The following is a 26,047-nucleotide window of genomic DNA, read 5'->3' as shown; positions in this document are numbered from 1 at the left end:
GCAAGAAAGTACAGACAGTCCCTAATACATAAATGTCTGCTTCAAAAGGTTGAAAGTTAGTTGTCTGGGACTCTGAACATATTTTCTATAGAATCAGTGCTATGAATGGTGGTTAAGTTCCAGGCTTACCCTGGTACCTATTTAATCTGTAATATACCTGAAGTATTCCTGTTAATATGTGATTTTCCCATAGGATTATTACATATGATGATGACTGCTATATATAATATTTAATATTACACGTAATCGTGATTTTATGAATAAAAATCATTCTGGGTTCCATCTGGGGGTTAGTGTGTGTGGGGGGGTATGGGTGTGTATTAATGTACCCCTTCTCATGCAACCTTGGCACTGGAAGTGGTTTTTCTTCTCACCTCCAAGTAATATGGACTCTCATGGATTTTGGAGGAGAGGTTGGATTCAAAGATGCAGAGGGTAGGTTAGAGCCGTGAGGAATTCATTAGGCTAGCGTTTCTGGGGCTAGAGAACAATGACAGCTTCCATGACACTTCTTAGGCCTGGCTCTCTCTTCATTACCCCCTTTTGTTTTCTTCTGGGGTCCCCAGGCATTGACCTTTTTTCCCTTGGTTACTGGTTTTTTTTGTTTTTTGTTTTTTCACTTGGACCAAGGTTTTTGCCTCTTGTCTACAACTGAATTTCCTATCAGGGTCTCCTGTTTTTGAAATAAATGTGTAGTTTTTTTGAGGTTTTTCAAAATTAAATGTTGTGGCAGAGTTATCCGGTGTTAATTTTGCTGTGAGAAACTGTAGAATCCCAGATGACCAGTCTTTATAAACTGCCCCTATATTTCAGTTTCATTCTCCTGTGTTGTATATCACATTGCAGAAAATAATAGCTTTTATAATTAATACTGCCTCCCTTGATTATATTTCTTGTTTAAGATTTGTTTTCAAATAAGACCTTTTCATGACAGTACACAAAACTGTACAGTGTGCTTCCTACTTAAACCCTCTGAAACTGTCCACAGCAGTATTTCATAGTCCAAGGTGACTTCTGCCAGGAGACTGGATAAACCTTTGGGTAGGTGATCTCTGTGGTCTTTTATGGCTTGATTTGTGCTTCACCTGGTACAAGGAAGTCTTTTAGGGCAAGGACAGGCAGCATAAGCCAGTCACAGCAGATGGGACCTAGGAGAGCATCTGAATGGCACAGCAGGCCTGGACCTGGCAGCCTTGTGAAAAACGGTTTGCATCCGGGGCTATCATCTCCCATAAATATCACATCCCCCTGCCTGAACCCATAGGCACCCAACTTGCACTTCATTTTTGTTCTCAGCCAAGCACTGCTGAAATGCTGGGGCATTGGGCTCTTAGCTGAGGGTAGTAGTTGGCCTGGGTGTTTCTGTTAAGCAGTTTGGAGCTTTTAAACTGGCTTGTAGAGAGCTGCAGGGCTGGAGGTTCCCTGCTAGTTCACGTTCAGCTTTTTGTCCCTGACTTGACGGCTATTGTTTCACTTCTCAGCACAAAGGGACACTGTGCCCACCCACGCCCACCCAGAAAGGAAGGTTTGATGCACCACTTCTCAAGGTTTTAGGTCTGGCATCATTGCAAACAAGAAGGTGGGTCAGGTGGGGCTGGAGGTGGAACGTGGCTGCTCCCCAGCACTACAGATTGTTCCACAAGTGCATTCTGGCATAGTGTGGTGGAAGTCTCTGGCATTTTATTCCTCTTAATAATCATGAGCACAGAAGGGGATGGGGGAGTGGGGTTGCCTGGCCGTGGACACTGTCACGTTAAACAACACTTTCTGCTTTTAGCAGGTTTTATCCAAATGAGACTTTAGATTTTTTCTCTTTGCTGGCAGTTCTGAAAATGTCTAATTATTTTGCCAGAAGCATGTAAGCCTTTTTATTAACCTGTGCAAATATGTTACATTCTTTTAAAATAGATCAGAAATAGGTTACCTGTAAGATTTTATTTTCTAGTGCATTCTTTTTATATTAAATAGGTTTCTGTAGACTTTCTCATGCTTTTGTTTAGAGAATATATTTTGTAACGTAGAGCACTGCTTTATCTTGTCTTGTAAGCTTGATATATTTTTTTAACCACTGAGCGTTTTTTGTCTGTATCGTGAAATCCATTAAGCAATTATAAAATCAGTAGACACTTGTTTACAAGTTAATATGTGTATCTGTCCTTAGTTGCACTAACTCAAAACCTAAAGTACCCTTCAATTCTTTAATTTACCGTTACTTCCAGTTGATTGCCAAGTCCTCCAACCTCCATTCTTCATTCTTGAAATATGCGTCTGAACCTCTTCCCTTCTTTCCTTATCCTCTTCCCTTGCCTCCCTTCAGGCCCTCCTCATCTCTGGCCTTTTATGGTCACCTTCAGCTGGTTCAGGCCCTTCATTTCCAGCCTCTCTTTCATGGGACAAGAAGTGATGTCCCTGTCCTACCTGAAAACTTCAAGTGGCTCCCTGTTGCTGGGACTGTAGTCTCCAGTTTCCTTGGCCTCACCTAACGCACGTGCTTAAAGTAGGTCTAGGTAAGGGTGTTGGCCCAGCTCTGCTGGCCAGCCCCCCCCCCCCCACCCCGACCCCTTCCCTGCACATTCCAAACTGGGCCATCATGGTTGCTGTATCTTCTGTCTGCTGAGAGGCCACCATTTACCCTCCTTTCAGCTCACAGGTAGCACGTGCCTCCCGCACCCGACACTGAGCTGACTTTTCTGTTAAATTCCCTTTTTTTGTTGTTCTATGGGAAATATTATTAACATGCTTTCTGTTACCTCTGTGAACGTATTAATTTTCCTTAATCCACCTGAGGAAACCATCTCCACGGGAAAATGAGGATTTGGTTACAGGAAGAAAGCTGCTGAGAAAGAATATATTCAGCTACTGACATGCAAATAGCATTTCTTGCATGTGCTATTCCTTTTTAACACTTAATAACATTGCATATGAATTAATATTTTTATTCTATTGCTTATATACTATTTTCTTCTTCACTGGAATGTGAACCCTCTGAGAATATGGGATCGTGCCGTTCAGATCTTTGTGTCCTCAGTACTAAGTGTACTGTAGTTTCTGGCTTAGTGTCACCTTGTGGACAAGTATCATACACACATTTAACCTTGCTTAGTTAAACTATACATACTGCCATGAACCATAAAGAGAAATTCCTTTAAATACCACATTGTCCTTTCAGACCACACCTTGATATCCTCTGTAGGGAAAGGGAGTCTACAGGTGAAAGAGAAACAAAAGAAGTTAAGATCTGGGCTTTAAAATATCTAAAGCTTCAATGCTGACAATTTAAGGTATTTTTTCTAAGGTTGTAATCTTAATTGCATGCAATTTTTGCCTCATAGGTAACTATAGAATTTAGTTGCCGTATGAGATGGGATAGCCCTTTACACCCTTCAGAAAGGTTTGTGGAATTAAATAAACCGTATTAAGGACTCAGCACTTAAGAGTAATCTACCTAACAATTATTCTTGCACAGAAGAGTTGTAATTTACCCTAGAAACCATTATGATGGTCATCTACACATTCATATAAATTATGTTGGCACTTAATTCATTACAACTTTATTGGGTGCCTGTGGATGCCAGGCAGTGTGCTAGGCAGTGAGAAGTACAGGGGTGAGGGTGGTCGGGAACACACACCTGTGGTCTCTTTAATAGTCATAGGAGAGAGATGACATGAAACAGTCACACAGACTATTAATTGTGGAGGAAGTGCCATGAAAAGAAAATAAAAGCTACAAGGAGAGTGTTGAAGAAGGGGCTTTAAGCTGGTGTGAAGGGGTCAGTGAATGCTTGAGCGAGGCCTATAGGATGGGGTGGGCGAGCCTCTGGTTAGAAGTGGCTTAGCAGTTTTCAGGAATGCAGGGAAGGCATGCATGGCCCACGCATTGGTCTCCAGAGTATGTATGTCACCTCCTGAGATAATGACTCCCAGAAGTTAATTATTCACTGGCAGAAAGTAGTACTTTCCCTTTGTTTATACGTGTTTTAAAAATTAAGGATTTGCTTTATACTAGAATCCCATGATTTGTTGAATAGTCCTGTATTCCTTGGGATTCATATTCCTTGAAATTTTATAAAATATTTTTAAAATACCTGAAGTCTTGATTATGTCCTTTCAACCTTTGTTAAGAATTCTTTTTGTAATTTATACTGTATCTCCTTATACAGTGATAGATTTACTATGGAAAACAAAAAAGGATAAAAGTTTTCTTTATCCCATCACTGCACAGTATAAGTACTATAAACATTTTGTCTGTATTCTGCCAATCGTATTTTAATTGAAATTTTTGTTGAGATGATTGTAGACTCATGTGCAGTTGTGAGAAGCAATGCTGAGAGATCCCTTGTGCCCATTGCCCAGTTTCCTCCAGCATGGTAGCGCTGTGCAGAACTGTAGCGCACTAGCACAGCCAGCACCTCCACGTGGATCGCAGTGTATCCGTCTTATCAGATCTCCTCAGCTTTACTTGTGCTCATTTGTGTGTGCATTATGTGTTTCCTACAGACTCTTGTATTAGTCATGCTATTTTTTATGTGATTTCATTCTAGTTTTTTTCTTTTCTGCCCTCAAAAAGCATCCCCTCTTCTAATCCTATATCCCTTTCATGCCCTTGTGTATTTTCTCTAAACTTGTTTTAAAAAGCAGCAACCTGTAAGAGAAATAGATTGAGAACAGAATTGTCAGTCTGAATGTACTTTACCAGCTTACTGACTGCTTATAGACAGTTTAGCCAGTTTATAGTCTCTGGCCTTGCTGCCGAAAGATACTCTGGGTGGTTTCTAACTGAGAGAGAACCATTTGGTGCCATTCAAAATAGACCAAAGTATCAGCAGTGTATTAAAAGGGCCAGACAGTGATGTAAATGTCAAGTTGCCTGTAATTTAAGCAGAACAGAGTAAGTAGAAGAATCAACATGTACAGGGAAAGTACGGGTAACAAAGGAGGCTTTGAGATCTTTGCTTTTATTTATTGAGTGAACCGTCTGTGGGACAAATAATAAAAAAGATAACCACCACTTGGTTGCTGCACGTGTGGTCAGTTGATTTTTGATGGTCATATGATTTTCATATGTGGTCTAGTTTTCAGTGTTGCTTCAATTTTCTCAACGGGAATAGATCACTTTTATAATCAGAAAACACTCCCAGTTTTCAATTTTGGAGTAAAAAGAAGAGAAACAGTAGACCTACGAAAAGTAAAAAGAAAGTTGTTTTAAGTATTGTAACTGAGTTCAGAAAGCGTGAATAGAGTAGGAGAGAAGCCAGGATGATTGGTGCTAGTCATCAAGCTGCATGGGGTCTCTAAAAGCACATCAACCAGATAGATAGTCAGCCTGAAAAAATTCAGAAGTAGTAGATAACTGCCAAGGGACTCTATCCAAGCAAATGGAAAGGACATGAGAAGAAAAACTAGTTAGGCGTGATTGTCAGGTTAGAGTTTGGATAGTGAGAGAAGGGAGCTCTTTCTGTCCAGAATAGGATCTCTTAGTGGAGGTTAGGCTCTCACTGATGAAAAATAGCTGTTGGGTTCTAGCTGGCTTTATTGAGCAACTCTTAATAATTAAAACTTAATAATATAAGAATAAGTGGAAGCTCCTTCAAGAGAATGTTTCTCAAACCTGTTAAAATCCTGAAGTTATTTTTAACTTAACTCAGCTGTGATTGAACATTATTTTGGAGGCTCTAGATGAAATAAGATAAGAAAATTAAATTATTGCCAAACAATTGGCAGAAACAGATTTATTCTATTTGCCAATGTGATTGATAAACATAGAAAATGCAGTTTAAAAAAAATTACATGAGTAAATGAAGGTAGGTTAGATGGCTGGGTAACAAGATTATATCATAGAACAATATGTATAATGTGGGCCTATCTATATAAAAACAATTAGTAAGAATTCATAAATGATGAATTCATTATTTAAGAATTCATTGTTTATTTTTCATGTTTGGAGGAGTAGACAATACTAGGCTCTTAACACTGGTTAAGTTTTTTCATTACATCTTTGTATTGTATACACTGGACATGTTATTTTTATAATTTTTGAGAAGGAATTTTATAAATAAGTCTTCCAGTATTTAGGAATGTTTATATTTTCTAATGACTCCTTCTATACTAATATCTTTATTATATACCCCTAGTGCCCTCAGTTTTTGACTATTACCATGATTCCCTTCTGTGAGCAGTATTGAAGTTACCTAGTAATCAACTATTCTTCTCTTACCTCTCCGCCAGCATCTGATTTGAAGTATTCTCAATCGATACATGAGGAGTCTCAGTTAATATCCATAAAACTATTAGCAAGGTTATTCTCTCTTTCAAAAACTCTTCCTGTTCTGCCTTCTCTTTGGTGGCTGTACTCTACATTACGTAGTATACCGTCTCCCTTACAGCCATCCTTTTATCTTAGACCTACTAGTAAATATTAATGCTCACTATCAGTTGTTCCCTAAATCTCTCTAGTCATTTTGGTTACCTGATCCTCATTCTCTACTAGATTCTTCAGGAGTGGTTTATAGAAACAGTATTCTGTGAGTTAACAATGCATGTTCATAACAGTTTGTCTGCAGCTTTAATATTTGAAGGCCATTTTGTCTGTATCTAAAAAAATCTTTGGATCACATTTTATGTCCTTAAGTAATTTAAATGTGTTAGTCCACTGTCTTGTGGTATAAAGCATTGCTGTGGATGTTTGATGGTCTAATTTTTTTGCCCTTAAAAGTAACTTGGTCTTTTTGCTAGATTCCCAAAGGATTTTTTTAATCTTTTATTTCAAAGTTTAATCATTTATTAAACCGTATCTTGCTCTTGGCCACTTTGGGTCATTCTTCCCCCAAATCAGTATGTTCTTTCAATATATAGTTTCAAACCTTTTTTTAATTTCAGAGAAGTCTTAAATTCGAGTTTTCAGTATTTCTTTTGTTACATTGCTTTGGTTTCCTTTCCAGGGACTCAGCTTGTTGTGTGTATGTTTGCTCTTCTTTGCTATCATTTACTTCTATCACTTTCTCTCAAAAAATGTTAAATCTTTCTAATTTGCTTTAAACATGTGAAAAATTATTAAAATATAATTTCAAATTAAAAAATACAGTTTCAAAGTTACAGAATAATTATAACAGTACAAGGAACCTGTTTCTCTTTGGTTATTTCTTTCTGAATTTTTTTTTTTAAACTCCCCTGTGTTCTCTTTCCTTTAAGGCACTAAACGTGTTTATTTGCTCTTGTGTTCCTCCTTGTTTTGACTTCATTTCTGAAAATATATTCTTCTTTTCTTTTTAATTCTTCCCCGATTTCTTTCACTTCTCTTTTCAAATCATTCTTTTTTCCAGTTACTTTGTTTCTGGAGTTCTTAGTCTCATTTATGTTGTTCTTCCATAGCTTCTACAATTTTCTTAGTTTCTTTTAGCTTGTTGGATTAGTTTCATCTTTTGTGGGCATCTTTCTAGCTTGCTTTTGTTTTCTGTAGGGATATTGTTTGTCTTTTTTTCTCTTTCGTATGTTAATGTTGTGTGGAACTCAGCTGTTCCCTGTCTACTGACGGTTTTTAAGTGAACAGTTTCCCGGTAGTTTTAGGAAGGAAGGGGTGGTCAGAGAGACATTCTAGCCCAGGGCTCTCAGGTTCCCTCTTTAGTTGACTTTGTGAAGTGATTTTTAAAACCACCTTGTGTTTCTAAGATCCCCTTCCCCTGTTCCTCCCATTTTTACCTATTATCTCAACCTTCTCTTTCCTTTGCCCCTTTTGTCTCTATCTTGCTCAGTTTGTTCTACTCCCAGAAGCTTCTCCTCAATGCAGGCTTTGTCTTAGAAGGTCTTAATTTTGAGAGTCTGTAGGGCCTCGGCTGCCCCAGCAACTTTGGGGAGCGGGAGCCTGGCAATGTCTGTGAATTGGAGCCTGCAGGATCTGCTCCTAGTTTGGCTGCTTTTACAAGTTGGCTGGTCACAATTCCAGTGAGACCTGATGATCTGGGTTCTCCTGATTGCAGTCATTAGAATCCCCTGTTCCCTTGATTCTCCTTCCTCCCACACAAAGGCTGATACCACATGGTCTTAATAACTGGCTGTCCCGCACTTCCTTGTACTTTCAGAATCATAAGCATGCCTTGTCTCTGGTTTCGTTTAGTTGTCTGAGGGGTTGTCTGTGTTGGTTTTGCCATCCTATCGCTCTGTTTTTTATGAGGGATTCGGAGGAGTGAAAAACTGTGCTTCTGCCTCCACCGTCTTCCCAGAATTATAAAGCCAAAGTAATCGCTCAGAAACATATATTCGGGACTTCCCTGGTGGTGCAGTGGTTAAGAATCCGCCTGCCAACGCAGGGGACGCGGGTGCGATCCCTGGTCCAGGAAGATCTCACATGCTGCGGAGCAACTAAGCCCATGTGCCACAACCACTGAGCCTGCTCTAAAGGGCCTGCAAGCCACAACTAGAAGTCCGCGTGCTGCAGCTACTGAAGCCCGCGCGCCTAGTGCTCGTGTTCTGCAACAGGAGAAGCCACCACACTGAGAAGCCTGTGCACTGCAAGAAGAGTAGCCCCTGCTCACCGTAACTAGAGAAAGCCTGCACACAACAATAGACCCAACACAGCCAATAAATTAATTAATTAAAAATAAATTTAAAAAAAACACGTATATCTGATTATACCATTCCTCCCTACTTTAAAAAAAAAAAAACTTGAGTCCCCAAAATCTTTTATGGAAACTTTCAAGCATAGAAATAGAGAGGTTAGTGTAATGAACCCCTATGTATTCGTCACCGAGTTTTGATAATTATAAACTCATGGCTCATTTTTTCCCCCTCTGTACCCCTTACGCATTAACCCCTCCCAGGTCTAATTTATTTTGATGTAAATCCAAGCATCATAACAAAACCTTTTTTATTTTATTTTATTTATTTATTTATATTATTTTCAGTGCCAGGTGTTTATTTCCCCCACATGCGGGACTGCTCAGACACAACACACACAGGCGTTGGCACTGTGGGAGGGGGCAGCACCCCGGCCTCAGCGGAGGACAGGGCTTTCTCTCAGCCCTTGGTCTCATGGCGTGAGGTGGGACAGGACGGGTTCTCTCTCCTGCCTTCACTGGGAGCTGAGGGGGGTGGTCCACGAGCAAGCCACTCCTCCCACCTCTCAGTCAAGGAAAACCACCTTGGTGACAGGTTTAGTTCCAACTGGTACAGTAGGTGGAGGTGGGATTGGCCTGGTCCCAACCATTACAGGGTAGGGTGGAAATGGTAAAGGAAGAGGTGCACTTTGGATTCGGCCACGAGAGGGGGCAGGCGACACCATCAGAAGCATGTGTGGAGGTCAGGGGGTGGTGCAGTTATTGGGGTTCCGAGCTACCTAGTCCCTGGCTCAGCAGGAGGGGTAGTGGAGATGGATGGGGCTTATTGTTTAGCATTCATGATGTCCACGAATTCAGGCTTGAGGGAGGCACCCCTGACAAGGAAGCCATCCACATCATGCTGGCTTGCCAGCTCCTTGCAGGTTGCCCCAGTCACAGAACCCCCATAAATGATGCGGGTGCTCTGAGCCACTGCATCAGAAACGTTGGACTTAAGCCATCCCCGGAGCTTTTCATGTACTTCCTGGGCCTGTTGGGGTGTTTCAGTCTTGCCGGTACCAATGGCCCACACAGGCTCATAGGCCAGGACAATCTTGTTCCAGTCCTTCACATTAATCTGCGATGACCTTGGTTTGCTCGAAAGCAACCTTCTCAGTGATGCCAGCTTCCCTCTCATCTAGCTTCTCCCCAATGCAGGCGATTATTCCAAGTCCCTCTGCCAGGGCGTGAGCCACTTTCTGCCCAATGAGCTCATTTGCCTCCCCATAGACGTGCCTTCTCTCCGAATGCCCCGGGACCACCCACGTGGCTCCACAGTCTTTGATCATGCCAGGGCTGATCTCCCCAGTAAAGGCCCCATTAGCCACTTGGTAGCAGTTCTGCGCAGCCACAGCAATCTTGGAATCTAGTTTCTGCGGGGCAAAGTCAGTGTAGGCGGTGGGGGGTGCGCAAACCACCTCGGTGTCGGCCGGCACCTTGGCCACGTTCAGAGTGTTGATGAGTTCCCCAGATTGTTCTTCCGCTCGTTCATCCTCCAGTACCCCGCCACGAAGAACTTCCTGGAGGGCGCCATGGCACTGAAGCCGACACACTGAATGTCAGGAGCACGACAAAACCTTTTTTAAAAAAATTGAACACTCGGATCAGACGAGTCAGAAAGAACCTTATCTACTTTGGACTTGGAAAGGAAAGTGAAATGTCAAGGAAAACTGATGTTACCACCCAGGGTCTGGGCTGAGGGACTGTCAGCCTGGAAGTACATTCAGAGTACGGTCTGTAGGGAGCTGATCACTGTGGCGAACTCTGCTAGGCACAAGGAGCTAGGAAGACAGCACCTGCCATTCCTGCCTGAATATTGTTTGCAGCAGAGGGCCCCGGTGGGTCTTGATTTGGGAATGCTTTGTACCACGCTCAGTCCCTCCTCAGCCAGGCTCAGGGACTCCATGTAAAAGCCTTCCTGATATTCCAGCCATTGAGCTGCTCCTCCCCTGATTTGTAGGGAGGATGTACGGAGCCTAGATTCCATCTTGGATGGAATGTAGCCTTCTCCAGGAATGTACCACATCAGAAAATCGTGCTGCTTACGGGAGAAGTAGAGGGGAAGAGGCACATCCTTTCAAGAAATGTTTCTCTCACACCCAGCCATTCCCTGGGTATCATAGCAGGAAATTACTCATTACTGGCAAATCACCCCTGACCCTTCTGTTGAGGAAGTCAGAGAGAGTGCAGAGTTCTCAAAGTTAGTTGGGTCACTGGTGCTTCTTGCATTCATTATTTGTTTTCCACAGCCATCCTCATCCTGTTTCTGTTTTCTTAATTCCAAATTCATCTCTCTCACCTTGGTTCGTTCTGACCTGTTTAGCCCACTCATTCACTGGATCCTTGTTGAAGGCCCTGTGTCTGCAGGAGTCATGCTTTACACAACTGAACAAGCTAGGCCTGCTCCTTTGAGATGAGGCGGCTCAGGCAGCAGTCTCTCTTGGAAAACCTCTCCAGCCTTGTTGAGTGGAGGCAAGTGTAGACAGTGTCATGTGTGTGCCCTGGGCACCCCAGGAGTCTGGGCACACAGACCTGGGTTGCAGGCCACTGTCATGAGGTGTGGGCCCACTCTCTCCTCTCTGACCTTTGGTGTGATGGCAGGGGCTTGGAGCGTGACACAGGCAGCAGGCTTCTGGGGTTGCTCCAGTCGAGAATGGCCATCTTTTCTCCACCCCAGCCCTCATTGCTGAGGTTTCCTTTCAAGCAACAGTGCTGGAACAGACTAGGCAAAAGAGCTTGGGTATAGCTGTATGGCGTATCTTCTCCCTTTAATGTCAGCCAAAGTCAGTAAGGGGAGGTGACAGGTCAGCAATGCCAGGGAGAGCTCTCTTTCCTCTGCACCAGATGTGGCTGCTCCAGTTACTTCTGAATTTACCATTCTCATTTTTACCAGCTCGTCTTGATGTTTTGCCCTTCTTCCTGTGAATAGATTTTTTCCTCTGAGTAGGACTTTCCACTGGTGGTCTTCCCCCACTGAGTGGGAACTCATTGAGGACAGGGACCATGACAGAACCACCTGCCCCATCAATACTTACTTGCCACAACTTGAAATGCAAGGACAAAAATTGGCTGCAAGTACAGTGATATCAATAGTGTGGTCTTGATTCTAAAGGTGATCCTCAAAACTTGACTTTGGCATCATGTAAGGGTTTGCCTTAAGAAACTATACTTGGGTGGATTGGGATTGCCATATATACATTACTAATACAAAAAAATATCAAATTGTACACTTTATATGCAGTTTATTGTATGTCAGTTGTATCTCAATGAAAGTTCTTAAAGGAAAAGGAAAAAAAAAACTTGGGTGGTAAGAACAATTACCTTTAAAAGAATTTTACAGTTCTGGCTTTTTAAATATCCTGTTCTCTAAGGAACATATCTCATTGAAACTTTACACTGTTTGCTCTGAGTAATCTTGTGAATGTTGCTTTCCAGCGCTGTAAGAAAACACATTCTAATGGTGAGTTTTTTTCAAGTTTAGGCATTGCTGTTACGTGAAAATATCACTAGACTTAATGTCTCTAAAGTTCTTTATCCTGATTTTTGCAAAAGTTTGAATTATTTGGTCCTAGGGATTTATTTTCCTGTTAACCCAATGTAGATGTCATCCTTTTGTGAGCCTTGGGAAGAAGAGTGTCTAGCTGTTTTAATAGTTTTAAAGGATATTACTTCTACAATAGCTTCAGTTATTTCTGTAATAATAGTGATCCCAGGTCTGTATCTAGCAACATGTATATGGATTTTGATTCCCATATAGTTTTATTTATTTATTATTTTTTGGGGGGTACACCAAGTTCAATCATCTGTTTTTATACACATATCCCTGTATTCCCTCCCTCGACTCCCCCCCACCCTCCCCGTCCCAGTCCTAAGGCATCATCCATCCACGAGTTGAACTCCCTTTGTTATACAGCAACTTCCCACTGGCTATCTATTTTACAGTTGGTAGTATATATATGTCTATGCTACTCTCTCACTTTGTCTCAGCTTCCCCTTCACCCCCCACCCCCTCGAACCTCGAGTTCTCCAGTCCGTTCTCTGCATCTGCGTCCTTGTTCTTGTCTTGTCACCTAGTTCATCAGTACCATTTTTAGATTCTGTATATATGAGTTAGCATACAATATTTGTCTTTCTCTTTCTGACTTGCTTCACTCTGTATGACAGACTCTAGGTCTATCCACCTCATTACATATAGCTCCATCTCATTCCTTTTTATAGCTGAGTAATCCCATATAGTTTTAGTTGTAGCATTGAGATACTGAGCAAATCCTCTTGAGGAAGTATTTGGCATCCGTCAGCCTTCAAAAGCTTCTGAGAATTGATCTTGTGTTATTAGCAGAGGTTTACTGCCTCCTTCTATTGTATAGAAAATGTATTTTTTATGTATCCAGTTCTAAGAAGGCAGAGGACCAAAGGATCATGCAGCTGTTGTCCAAGGCTTATGACTGGAGAGGAGGAAGGGACAAAACCCTTTTAAAACAATTCCATCTCCCTGAGTGTGTTGAGGAGGTGGGAAGATGTTCTAATTCAGTTTGCTGAGATACAGCCATTTATGCTGGATCTTGTTTGAAGTAGTTACTCTGAAATTTGCTTTTTAATTAAATATACTTAATAGAGTAAAATTTGCTCTGACAGAAGTTAAGTTAGAAGTCAGGTAACTGACATGGAGAACTATGCTTTTTAAAAGCTAGTCTGCTTATGAATATGGTGAACAGAAATAATTTAATGTTTTAATTTTTTCTTGTGTTTCACTACAAGTTTATACATGTAATAATACATACCAGATAAACATGGGGGGGGGGCGGGGGGAGTTTTGTGCCAGAGCCATCCTGCCTACTCTTTTCTTACAGACAAACAGTATGCAGTTTAACTACAGAGATTCTATTGTGGGTTTTTTAAATTCCCTATATTTTAATCTCCTATGTTCTGCTTGATCTTTAATTTGCTAAATAGTTGCAAAGAATTAATCTAGCCTGGATTAATCTTGAAAAAACAAAAATAAAACCCTACCTAGTTGTGATGGTTCATCTTTCTCTGAAAAATAGTGATTTCTTCATTATGAAATCTGAATGATCAGATGCAGCTGCATTTTGTTACTATTTAAGTTTAGGGAGAGGGAGGAAGAGCACTCTGTAGTGTACAATTTGAGCTACTTGTAATATGCAAACACAAAGATTAGCATAGTGGAACCATTAAGCTGACAGAACCAGAAGAAACACCTATTTTTAGCATAGTTTGAGATTTAAAGGCAATCTAATTGATATAGTTGAAAACTGTAGAAGGAATATAAACCAGATGGATTAAGATTAATTTTTTTTTCTAAAGTGTCATTACCATATTGAGGAAAAAGACTTTTCTATCATTAGAAGCAATAAAGGAAATTGCAGAGGAAAAGGTCAATAGGTTTAAATACTTAAAAATTTAAAACTACTTTAAAACTTTTTATTACTTAGGTAATGCATGTGCACTGTAGAAAGCTATTGGAAAACAATAGAAAATAAAAATCACCCATAATTCTGCCAATTGGCTGCCCAGTTGTTACTATAATGACATTTTATGATCATCCTCCCACACTTAAAATTTTTTTATGTAGGGGAAATTAAATTTAAATGTGCAAATACATTGGAAAAGTGGTTTCCAGCATAGACAAAGAATTGAGGGCTTTAAAATATGTAAAGAGCTTATATAAGTAAGAAAAACACTAATATTCTCAAAGATTGGTAGACAAAGGACAGAGACAGTGACTCTGGGTGCATCATTCAGCAGACGCTGAGTTAAAGTACTGTGCACAAAAACAGCTGTTAGAAGGGACAGACATGCCTTATTGTTGTCTGTATGTTTTATTCCAACATTTTGAGGCATAATCAATATATAAATGAAATTGTATGGAAAACATATTTCTTTAGTTGAACTTTCAAAAGTAATGTAAAAGAGTGTATTTATAAACTTGCGATGGGCAACTGTGTCTTAAAGACACCCCACAATAACAATAAAGGAAAAGATTGATAAATTGAACTACATTACAAATTTCTCTTCATCAAAAGACACCATTAACATTGGGTGGTTTAGAGAAGTGGCCCCTAATTCCTCCCACCTCTGTCTTCATGCCCCTCCTGAGTGTGACTCTCACCAAGAGGTGGACAATCACTTTTGAATTTGTGCTTGGCCACATGACTGGCTTTGGCCAATAGAATGTTGGCGATCATGACACAAGCAGAGGCCTGAAAAAATACAGGCGTACCTCATTTTATTACACTTTGCTTTATTGTGTTTTTTATAGATTAAAGATTTGTGGCGACCCTATGTCGAACAAGTCTACTGGCACCAGTTTCCTGACAGCATGTGCTCACTTTGTGTGTGTGTCACATTTTGGTAATTTTTGCAGTATTTCAAACTTTTTCATTATTATTCTGTTTGTTGTGGTGATCAGTGATCTCTGATGTCACTGTTGCAAAAGGATTACAACGCACTGAAGGCTCAGCTCATGGTTAGCATTTTTTAACAGTAAAGTATTTTTTATTCGAGGTATGTACATTGTTTTTTCAGACATAATGCTTTTGCACACTTAATAAACTAGTATAATATAAACATAACTTTTATATGCACTGAGAAACCGAAAATTCATGTGACTCACTTTATTGCAACATTCACTTTATTGCTGTGGTCTGGAACTGAACCTGCAGTGTCTCTGTACTTGCATATTGGGCCTTGCCCTCTCTTGCTGCTTTTGAGAATTCTACAGTCTCTACAGTGTGAACAAACCCAGGCTAGTCTGTTAAATAATGAACAACACGTGGTCTGATTGCTGTCATCGCCCTTGTCAATAACCAGCCAAGCACCAGGTTTGTAAGTGAGGCCAGTGGGCCCCCAGTAATCACAAATGCAGATGGTGCGCCCAGCCAGCAGCACATGGAACAGAGACAAACCATCCCAGCTAAGCCCAAATGGTCAGCCTCTAGAATCATGAGCAAATAAGTAATTGTTGTAAGCCCTATGTTTTGGGGCGGTTAGATATGTGTATCAGTTGGCTTTTGCAGTGTGTATGATCACCAAAGAACTTGTGCTCAGAACATGTAAAGAACGCTGGATATCACTAACAAAAAGACAACAGCCTAATAGAAAAAAGTGGACGAAGGCTACATATGATATCATTTCAACTATATGACATTTCTGGAAAAAGCAAAACTGTGAAAACAGTAATAAGATCAGTGGTTGCGAGGGGTGTGGGTGGAGAAAGGGAGGGATGAATAGGTAGAGCACGGGGGGATTTTAGCCCAGTGCAAATACTCTGTTTAATGGAGAATACATGTCCATTATACGTTTGTCAAAGTCCATAGAATGTACAAAACAAAGAGTGAACCTTCTTTGAAACACTTCAAGGGCTCCTCTGGCCTGCAGTAGTAGTATCTTGCCCTGGTGTTGCCACTTTTCCAGATGTCTTGAAGCAGGTGTGACATGTGACAGCAGCGCTGATGTTATAAGTTACTTAAAAAAAAAATAGTGGCTGTAAAGTCATTCACAGAATGTTACTTTCACTTGCTGCATTCAATTCCTTAATTAGGAATTTCAAGTAACCCTGGGTATTAATTGCATGACTTCTTAGTGGAGAAAACAGGTCAAAAGCCACAGGCTATGGGCTGACGTGGGTTTTTGTCTTCTGTAACCCTGTGATTAGACTAGCGTGTCTTGACGTGGTAAGTAGCAAGCATTCACTAAACTGATGGTTTTAGTTTTTTTTTATTAATAAGTCTTCTCTCACCAAATTGGCCCAAAGAGATTTTTCTCCTGAGGCCCTAAAGTTTTTAAGACCATTGCTGTTTTTTCAGCAACATCCTAAATTAGCTTTATGTAGTAGAGCTGCATCTCACTCATAGATTCAGGTCTAAAAGAAGATAATAAATCTGTATAGATCAGGTTGTCTTTAATTTACCCATAATGTATGGTGCATGTGGTTTTATGTGTACAGCCTAGTACCATTGTTCTCAGGCACAGTTCAGTGCTAGAACCCTTAATCTAATCCACAGGAGGAAGCAAAAAGAAATGCAGGTGCAGATAGAGGTTGGGGCTTCTGAACCACTCATTCTGCCTTTCCAAGAATGATCAGGTGGTAGGGAGGGTGGTGTAGGTAGAGTATCCACTTCAGTCCTTCTGTTTGACTGTTAATCCTCGGTGGATAGTCATGGATGTGTTTGTGTGAGTTACATGTGACAGCACCTAGCTCAGAACCTAGCGTCTGTTTGTCTGGCTGTCTTCGCACTGGAACACAAGGTCCGTGATGGCAGGACTTTGCCTTTCTTGTTCATCTCCATGTCCTTATTGCCCACCACATAGTCAGAGCTAAATAAATATTTGGATGAATTGAAGGGACTCAAATATTGAATCTAAGCCTTGCTTCCTTAATCCACATACACAGAGTTCTTTGGAAAGCCAGGCAGAAGAGCTTGTCACCTGCATCCTCTCTTCCCCAAACTGTCATTTTATTTTTGTGACTTCATTAAAGAACTGTCACTTCATAATGTTTTGAGCATTGGTCATGTCTTCCTTTATCATCCCTAATCCCTGAAGTGGTGTGTAGGAAAGTACATTTACATCTAGAAAGTATTTCGAAAACTCATTTGGTTGATAACAATAATGCAAAAGCCTTTTCTTTGGTTATGGTAACAGAATCTTGTGCTGTTATTGGAATACTAAACAAATTCTTAACCAAAGCTAGTTTCATTTTAACATTCTGTTTCCCTCCCATTCACACTCCCAAATTATACACAGAATATCATCAGTTTCATAAGTATGGTTCTCAGTTATTTCAGCGTAGGAATATCGTGTGAATTCCTAAGGTCCCTCCCTGTGACCACTGAGCTTAGGGAAACTAACCATGGAGGGAGGAAGCTGGTGGTTGACAGTCGGGTTCCCTGTAAAGGAAGGTGTAAACCTTCCACTTTCAGATGTCTGCCAACTGCTTGTGTCCTTAGTCAACTGTACCACTGTCCTCGGCAAAGTGCCAAAACCCCAGGGCTTGAACACTTAAACTGTCCTTGTGGAAAGCAGAAGGTAAACAAAACAGAAGTGAAAGTGGATTCAATTTTTTAGACTGTTCTCTTACAGGAATGGTTTTGTGGTTCTCAGCATTTGAAAAAAATACTTGTTCCAATATGTTTTATTGACATCAGTTACTGTAAGTCTGATTCATTTTCTGCCTATTGATTTCTGCTCAAGGTGAAATTTATGACATGTAACAGAAAACATAAGTAATTAAAAAAAAAGAACAAAAAAACCCAAAAAACAGATAACTTTGATTGTAAAAATAAGGTTTAAAGTCAATTTTTGAAATGCAGTTTTTGAAAATGCAATTTTTATACTTCTTTGTTAACTATTCAGCTGTGTAAAAATTTAGTAAATGACCGTGTTAACATTCTATTAAGCTTCCAAAAGATATTATAATTTACTTTGAAGATTTTTTATCCTTAATATTCTGCAGCTTACTCTGACTCTAACATATGGGTACTGATTTATATTTTAGGGGTGTGCTGGGGCCTCTCTGTCTTGTGTCTCTGAGCTGCTCCTTCACATCTCCTATTTCTCCATGCTGTGTTCCTCTATACTAGCTTTCAAAGTACCCATCCTTTGTGTTCAGTGTGGAGTTTATCTTCATCTGTTAAGGTTTGTTGTTGTTGCTTAAATTTCAATGATTGTCAATTTCATTTCCAAGATTTCTCATTTGTTCTTTCCAATTCATTTACTCTGGCTTCATTCCTCCCTAGATTTATTTATAACATCTTTTTTGTACATGATTCCTTTATTTATCCCTCATCTTAAATATATTTGTCTTTAAAGTGCCTGACAGGCTAGCAGTAAATTTCGAGTGGAATAGATTTATTTTTCTAGTTAATTTGCTGGCTATCTTTTTCAGAACTAGTCATCTTCTGGTTTTTTTTGGTGCCGTGCTTGCAGATCATTTTGAGTGGGAGGCCTGTTTTTTTTATTCTTGTTCTGTTTTTGAGCCTAGCTGTGCCTTTGTGCTTTTCTCTATATTTAATTGACCCTCGCTTTGTGTTCAGAGCAGAGGGTGTACATCAGAGTGCGAAATTGGTCTCACCATCTCCACCAGATGGTTCCCTTTGCCGACTTTGTGAAAGGTACTCCGTACTTCCCATGCCTGCCCTTATCCTCTAATTTGTGGGGAATTTGTAAAACAATTTGATTATGCTTTTTTCCATGTCGTTTTCCAAATGTACATAATTGTTCTGGTAGTGATTTGTAACTCCATTATCTTTTAACCTCACCCCTGACTAGTGTACAAGATGACCCAACATTTCCTCAAGCTCTGGCAGAGATGATTATTGTATATCCTGCTGCCTTTTAAATACTGGCCAGCTTTGTTCCTTCCTCCCTCCCGAACTCTTTCTCCTTCAACTACCACATAAGAGTCTTAGGTTCTTGGTTTACTTTTCAGCATCTTTTTCTGTTCGGTACATAATCATTTTAAATTTTAAACCAAAGCAAGCTTGATACTAGTTAGCTAAATTTAAGCTTTTTCTTTATTATGTAAGCATTGTTGTTTATCTTGAAATTTAACAATATTGACTTCGTGCATATTGATTATAGAAATGGATAAATATAATAAAATATTTTCCTAAGGTGTTTGTAGTAAATTATATTATTCCATTAACCAGTATAAAGAATACAGCATTGCTTCCAACTTGAAAGACATTGAACTTCTGACTTTGATAATTTGTGTATTTCTCAGAGTATATTTTGTTATACAGAAATTTTATATTCTCATTTATAATGAGATTTGTGAGTAACGAAATTTGTTCAACACTTTACTTTGAAGAGTTGGTTGCTAAAATTTTAGTCTAGCCACCCCCCCACCCCCCATTTCTATATATATCTCCCTATTCAGTGGTGACTACTGCAGGAGTTCCAGGAAATGTACACCCTCTATGTTCACTTATTGCATTTTAAATTATTGCCTTTACTGTACTTCTGCATTTCCCTTCAATCCAGCTCTATGTCTGAGAGCCAGTAGCTTCCATGAAATACTAGGTAACTGCTGGAACAATCGAATTAGGCAACCACTTGTAAAAAGTGGGCTCCGGGGAGCATAGATGTTGAAGGTGCTAAGGGGACTTGTAGCTCACTGCAGTTCTAGCAAATGAGAGGTACCACTGGAGTTTTTTCTTCCTTTAAACTTTTAAAACAGATGGCTGTCCAAACCATCTAGAAATAACTCTTTTTGCTTTTGAGTCCGTGTTTTAGTAACTCTTTTGGTACTATCTTGTCAGGAGGCTGTGTGACTCAATTGCACAGCAAAATAATAATAATAATAATAATAAAAATGATTGGAAAGCAGGATTGGACCAGACATTTGCTTAAACATATTCCCTTTCAAGAACATTTATGTTCCATAAAATGAAGCAGATTGGTTTAGAGTTAAGGGCTCCTTGAGCTTTGGGGGCCTTTAGAATCATTCCTTAATTCTGTCATTAGAATCAGGTTGAGAGCCTGCCCTGGGCCTGGGCTGGTACTAGGAGGGGTGGGAGAGGTGAGGGTCTAGGCCCTTCACAACAGACTCCCAGCTTTAAGGAGATGCCGGCTCTGCCTCATCACGCTTGAATTATTTTAAAGAGAAATAATGCATTTTACTGTGGAGCCAATAAGAGATTCACCCTGTTGTGGGACTGAAGAGAAAAGGGTGTTAAGTCAAAATTGCTAGGTTTAACTTAACAAAGTGCTATAAACATGAAAGTACTTCTGCAAGGCTGGATGGCTTTTATGCCGATGTGCTTTAAAAATAGAAATCTCGAGTAAAAAATTATCAGCTTTTCTCCCAAGTTTGATTTTTTACCTAATTGGATTTGGGAGATATTTGAATAATGGATAATGAGCTTTCCTGTAAATAAAGAAATTGATTCACTCTGGGCCCTAATTCATTCCATTACCAGAGCTTTATAAGGACATTATTCCTTTGTGCTCACTGGAAGATCATCTGTTATCTTGTTCAGTGAGTGTGGGAAGATGGGAAATCAAGATGTAGCTTTAGAAATTATTCAGGTAATGTCAGATTCTCCCCTGCTCACTTCCTTGCCTCTTAAGATTTCCAGTCAGGTGTTTTATTTAAACTTTATCAGGCATTTTGTAGCCCAGCTTTCTAGCCCAGCTAAATCATAATTTTGGAAGAACTTGCTTTTTATCCTCTCATGAAAATGGTTCATTATAGAGATGAGTCAGATCATTTTGGGTGCCCAGTGCCTGTATAAAATGATAGTGTAATTGAAACCGTTTGCCTGTAAGCTTTGACCAAACTTGAGCCCTGCTTCCATAGCACGTTATTAGATTTATTCCTTAAGAGAGTATGAACGTTTGACATCTATTACATATGATGTTTTATTCTATCACATTTCTGAAACCTACACTAAGAATAGGAAGTAGGGTTCTAAAAAGCCAGTAAAGAACTGTCGGAGGGAAGGATATGGATATAGGGCATCTATTTGTTGGTGTATTTAATTTCCCACTAATAACATTTCTAATTCAGTGTGATCCCATCCCTGAAATTATGAGCTACACTTTGAATGTTCAGTGGGTATTTTTAGGGGATGCTTCTAGGAATGTTTCATGGCAAGTTTATTATTTCCTTTTTGGCCTGACTCAGATTTACCCAGTGTTCATCTTCTCATCATCAGCTTTAAGGCCTTTATTTTATTTTATTTTATTTTATTTTATTTTATTTCCATATGCCATTCTAAAATAGAGAAACATTTAAAATGGATGTATTTTATTATTTGTAAAAATCCCTCAAAGTTGGTTAGAAAAATTAAATGAACCATATGTACACTTAAGATCTGTGCATTTTGCTCTATGAGTATACCTTAATTTTAGAATCTCTTTTTTTAAAAATATTGTGTATAACTCCTATTTTCCCAGTATTTTCATTAGGTATCTCCAAGTTTTGCTGTGTTGTCTCTCACCAAAAAAGTACAGATTAATAAATCATTTGGCTGAATAAAAGCAGTTGACACTGTTGTTGCTATTTTGGCCCGTATTTCCTCAAAATGAATACTTGTTAGTTCAGTGATTTATTCATATCAGTGATTTCTTCCATCTTCATCCAGTCACGCCAGCTGGACTGATCAGATTGTTTCACCTCACAAGGCAAAACTCGTGCCTTTTTGCTAAACACTTTGAATAACAAGTAGAATAAGCAGTTTAAAACTGAGATTTTTTTCCCTTCAAGTCATTTTTCTGTGCTGTGTAGCATTTCTCTGAAAGCTTAATCTCATCCATAGAAGCTGTGATGGATATGCTCCAACTAGACTGATTTGTTTAATCCCAGGTAGGTTTATAATGTATCATGGTATTAAATTATTATCTGGTCTCCAGTATGAGTCAAAATGTAGTCATTTTGTAGTTTTTTAATAAGTAGAGTAGCAGAATATGGGCATTCTTTTTTTTTTCCAATCCAAGTTGAATTGTATACATGGTTTAAGAAAAACAGTACCATGATTGGCTTATAATACAATCCAGTTGTTTGCTGCCCACACCTCCCTGTTCTCCAGTCTTTCTCGTCATGGATGACTATTTTGAACTCTTTGAGCCACTGATTTTAGCTTATATTTACTTCCATATTTCTAAGGAAAATGTTTGTCTTTTGATTCATTAATTGAGATCTTCACTAAGGTATAGGACTTCATTTTCTTAAACAGCCATTCCTTCTGCTTTCCCTCCTCTTTGGTTCCCTTTCCCCATTCTCCCAGTATGTTATGCTTTTGGTTAATCATATTCATTGTTTATATTATTTGCTTATGCACATAGTCACAGATAGTGCTGTACCGTACTATTCCCTTCTTAATAGATTTTCCTGTAAATAATTGCCTTTTTTTCATTTGCATAGTTTTCTTTCTACCTGTTGCTAATTCTTCCCATACCTTCTGATAGCCTCTCAGAACAGTTTTCCACAAGCTGTCAGCGCTATCCAATAGAAATACAATGCAACACATATGTATAATTCTGCTTTTCCTAGTAGCCACAGTAAGAAAGGTAAAAGGAAGCAGATGAAAGTAGTAGTATAGTTTGCTTAATCCAATATGTTCAAAATGTTATTTCAACCAAGAGTCAATATATCAGGTATTTGAAATATTTTACTTTCTTTTTTTAGTACTAAGTCATCAAAATCTGAGTTGTATTTTTATACTTCTACAACATCTCTTTTCAGACTGGTCACATCTCAAGGGCTCTTAGAAGCTGCATGTGGCTCGTGGCCGCTGTATTGGACAGAGCAGTTTCAGGTGATTCGTCAGCTTCGGTTTTGGTCTTGGAGGCATCCCTACTGGAGACCTCTCTTCTTCCGTCTAGGTTGCTTGGTCTGTAGGCTGTCACACAGCTACCATCTTGAGACTTCTTTGCTTTGCTTCTGAGTTGGATTCACTGTTTTCTGGACTTCAGGTCTTCTCATTTCCCTCTGGTGGTTTCATTCAGTCGTGGTTGGTACGGTGGACAAAGGCATGTTGTTGACACGTCCGTCTCTTGAGTCGTTCTGGTCCAATCTGGCTGCTTGCCCTGTAGGGCTGGTACATAGTTGTCATCCTGGGGTCTCCTCCTGTCACAGCTTTTGTGAAAATTTCCTGTGCCTTTGCTCTTGTGTTGGATCCATTTCTTCCCCCTGTATATCTTACATCTTTCTCTTTCTTGGTTTATTTCTTCGCTCAGGTGGAAGACATGCTCCAGTGGATTGCTGAGAAAAGGTAGCAGGGGTGGTAAAGTTTTTGTGACCTTGCGTATCTGAAATGTTTTTCTTGTCTCTTCTCACTTGATGATTATTGGGCTGTGTATAGAATTCTAAGTCGGACGTTATTGTTCTTCAGAATTTCGAAGGTATTGCACCATTGCCCTTCAGCTTTCAGTGTTCTTGCAGAATCTGACCACCTTATCTTTTGAAAGTAAGTGATTTTTTCTTCCTGGAAATTTGCAGAATGTTGTTTTTGTCTGCAGGGTTCTGGAATTGCAAATTAGCGTGTCTCAGTATGGATCTGTTTTTATCATTTTGATGAGCACTTGATGTGTCTGGGAGATTTCCTTGAACTATTATTAATGTATTCTTTTCTTATATTTTGTTTTGCCTAATTTTCCATTACTGTTATTTATTTATTTAGGCTTTGTCTTCTAGAAAGATAGGATTTCTTCTGCCTTTATCTTCTGACTCTTCAGCTTAAGCTTATCAGTTCTGCCATCTTGTTTTTAAGTTCCAAGAGACATTTTTATTTTATACACCATCTTGTTCTTAATCCATGGATACAGTATCTTATCTGAGTGTATTAATAATATATATCTTTTAAGCTTTCATTTCTCTGCAGTTTATTTCCTCCAAGGGGCTTTTTTCCCCTGTTTTATTTTCCTTTTCAATCTCTTTTGTATTAGAGGCTTTCTTTCCTCTGACATCTTGTAATCAGTGGTGTGTGCACGATGAAGAATAGGGGCTTATAGGGGCTTACAGAATCTACAGCGAGTTCTCAGGTATAGGGGGCTTGTCAGCACAGATCTGGCCACTGGGCCTCTAGGTGCGGGTAGGCTGTTAGTTGCATACCACCGAGATGGCATCTTTTGGCCTTTCCTTGTCTGCATACCGCCGAGATGGCATCTTTTGGTCTTTCCTTGTCTGTTCAGATCATCTAGAGAGCACTCTGCCCCCTGATTTACATCTTCCAGAAGATAAATCTCCAGATTTCTGCAGAGGTGTGAGGCAGTAGTCACCCAGCAGCACAGAAGAGGGCGGTGGAGGTGGAGATCCAGCCCCCCTCAGACAGCTCCTCCCCCCTCCCCTGCATTGAGTCCCACCCCTCCTTCCAGAGAAGTGCACTTCCTGTGCCTTTGGAGGGTTCTGGGGTGGAAATCAGGACGGTTTTCTGCTTTCCCCACTGCAGGCTGGTAATTGAGCTTTCTCAGGCTTGCCAACTACTAATCCGTCTGATTTCCAGCTTCCAAAATTGTGTTGCTACTGTCTGCTCTCCTGTTCTCTTGTTGTGGGTTTGTCTTTTTTTTTTTTAAGTTGTAGTAAAATACACGTAACATACAATTTACCATTGTAACCATTTTTAGGTGTACATTTTAGTGGCATTAAGTGCATTCACATTGTTGGGTGAGCTTGTCTCTTAATAATATATAGTAAAATACAGACTTAAAGGAAAAGATTTGTAGATGGCATTATAGTGGTGTTGATTTAGGAGAGCAGAGTTAGATTGCGTGATGCACCTAGCAGGATGCATCATGAGCGTCTTCTGTTAGTCCAGGTACTTGTTCTTTGTGACAGTTTGCTGTAATGGGATTTGTTTACCATCTCCTAGGAAAGCATTTGGATTGTTGGTATAAAAGGGCATTTTATCTGCTCTTGATAACTGTAGCTTTACAGAAGGTTACAGATGGAACTCCCAGGCCTGACTTGGAAGGTACTCCAAGGTCTGGCTTGTGCCCACCTGTATGCCCCAGCCCTGTCGTTCCTCCCACCGGCCCACTCACTGTTTCTGCGTAAGATGTGAACTCCAGCCCCCGTGCCTTTGCTGTGTTGGGGGTTCCAGAGTCAAACGCGCACGCACCCCCACCCCAACACTTTTCTGTCTCCCTGCCCCCTTCTGTGTCTTTCCAGCTCCAGTCTCATGCCACTCCCTCCCACCCCAGCCGTATGGTTGTCCTTCTGTTTTCCTCCCGTGACCTTGGACATGCCTCTGAATTAGCACCTTGCATTTCCCACACTGCGTGGCTCCCTTTGATTTCTGTTTCTGTGCTGTGTTTTCCTCCCTGCTTGGCACATGGCCCACACTCAGTTAACTCTCTAGATGAATTCCTGATGCCAGAAATTTCAAGAGAGAACTCTTTATCCTTTTTTTGTAGGATATCCGACACGAAGCCAGTGACTTCCCATGTAGAGTGGCCAAGCTTCCTAAGAACAAAAACCGAAACAGGTACAGAGATGTCAGTCCCTGTAAGTATTCACATCGCTGTTACTCTGCTTCCATTGCGTCGTTGGCTCTTCCTCAGCTGCAGGGCCTCTCAGTCAAGGCTCCTTTAAGCCCCAGGGTTCGGTAATAAATCGATAGCAGTAAAGGTTTATGACTTGATTGTTTCCTATAATAAAGGCATTAGAGACTTATAGTAATGGGTCATTTTTCCACCCTTGTCGAAGGGGTATGGTTTCAGTTTCTGGAAAATTCAGCTAAGTTCAAAGCACTTTTTTTAGCTTTGACTATTTTAATGATGAATCACTTTCCTACCAGCTGAAGCAGGGTATAGCATGCATAATATAACCCCTTCTGGGTGACTCAGCAACAGTATTATTAGACCCCGAGCATTGTACTGAGCTGTAACGATGCCCTGCACAGGCATTAAAGAGTGGGAGCGGTTCACCCCCTCAACTAAAGAGCAGTCAGCTCTGCTTGATGACCCCACCCCCTGCCACCATCATCATTTTTCTA

At 40.1% G+C, this 26,047-nt stretch overlaps 1 protein-coding gene and 1 pseudogene across 7 annotated transcripts in view; one reads left to right on the top strand and one right to left on the bottom strand.

Annotated features, from left to right (window-relative positions):
* PTPN1 (protein tyrosine phosphatase non-receptor type 1) overlaps positions 1–26,047 on the top strand; it is a 66,789-nt gene that overhangs the window by 18,895 nt on the left and 21,847 nt on the right. For 4 of the 7 annotated variants that reach the window (XM_057702920.1, XM_057702923.1, XM_057702919.1 and 1 more), the window contains exon 2: positions 25,467–25,557. In XM_057702920.1, coding sequence (XP_057558903.1) covers positions 25,467–25,557 — 91 coding nt within the window. Of the gene's footprint in view, positions 1–21,871; positions 21,919–22,797; positions 22,871–25,466; positions 25,558–26,047 lie in introns of those variants that run through there. The other 3 variants (XM_057702922.1, XM_057702925.1, XM_057702924.1) reach the window with 3 other exon arrangements.
* LOC130833351 (triosephosphate isomerase-like) lies at positions 9,373–10,143 on the bottom strand (annotated as a pseudogene).

The sequence above is a fragment of the Hippopotamus amphibius genome, chromosome 12, assembly GCF_030028045.1.
Source record: "Hippopotamus amphibius kiboko isolate mHipAmp2 chromosome 12, mHipAmp2.hap2, whole genome shotgun sequence".
In the NCBI taxonomy this organism is placed as follows: domain Eukaryota; kingdom Metazoa; phylum Chordata; class Mammalia; order Artiodactyla; family Hippopotamidae; genus Hippopotamus; species Hippopotamus amphibius.
This window is presented reverse-complemented; position numbering and strand designations above follow the sequence as displayed.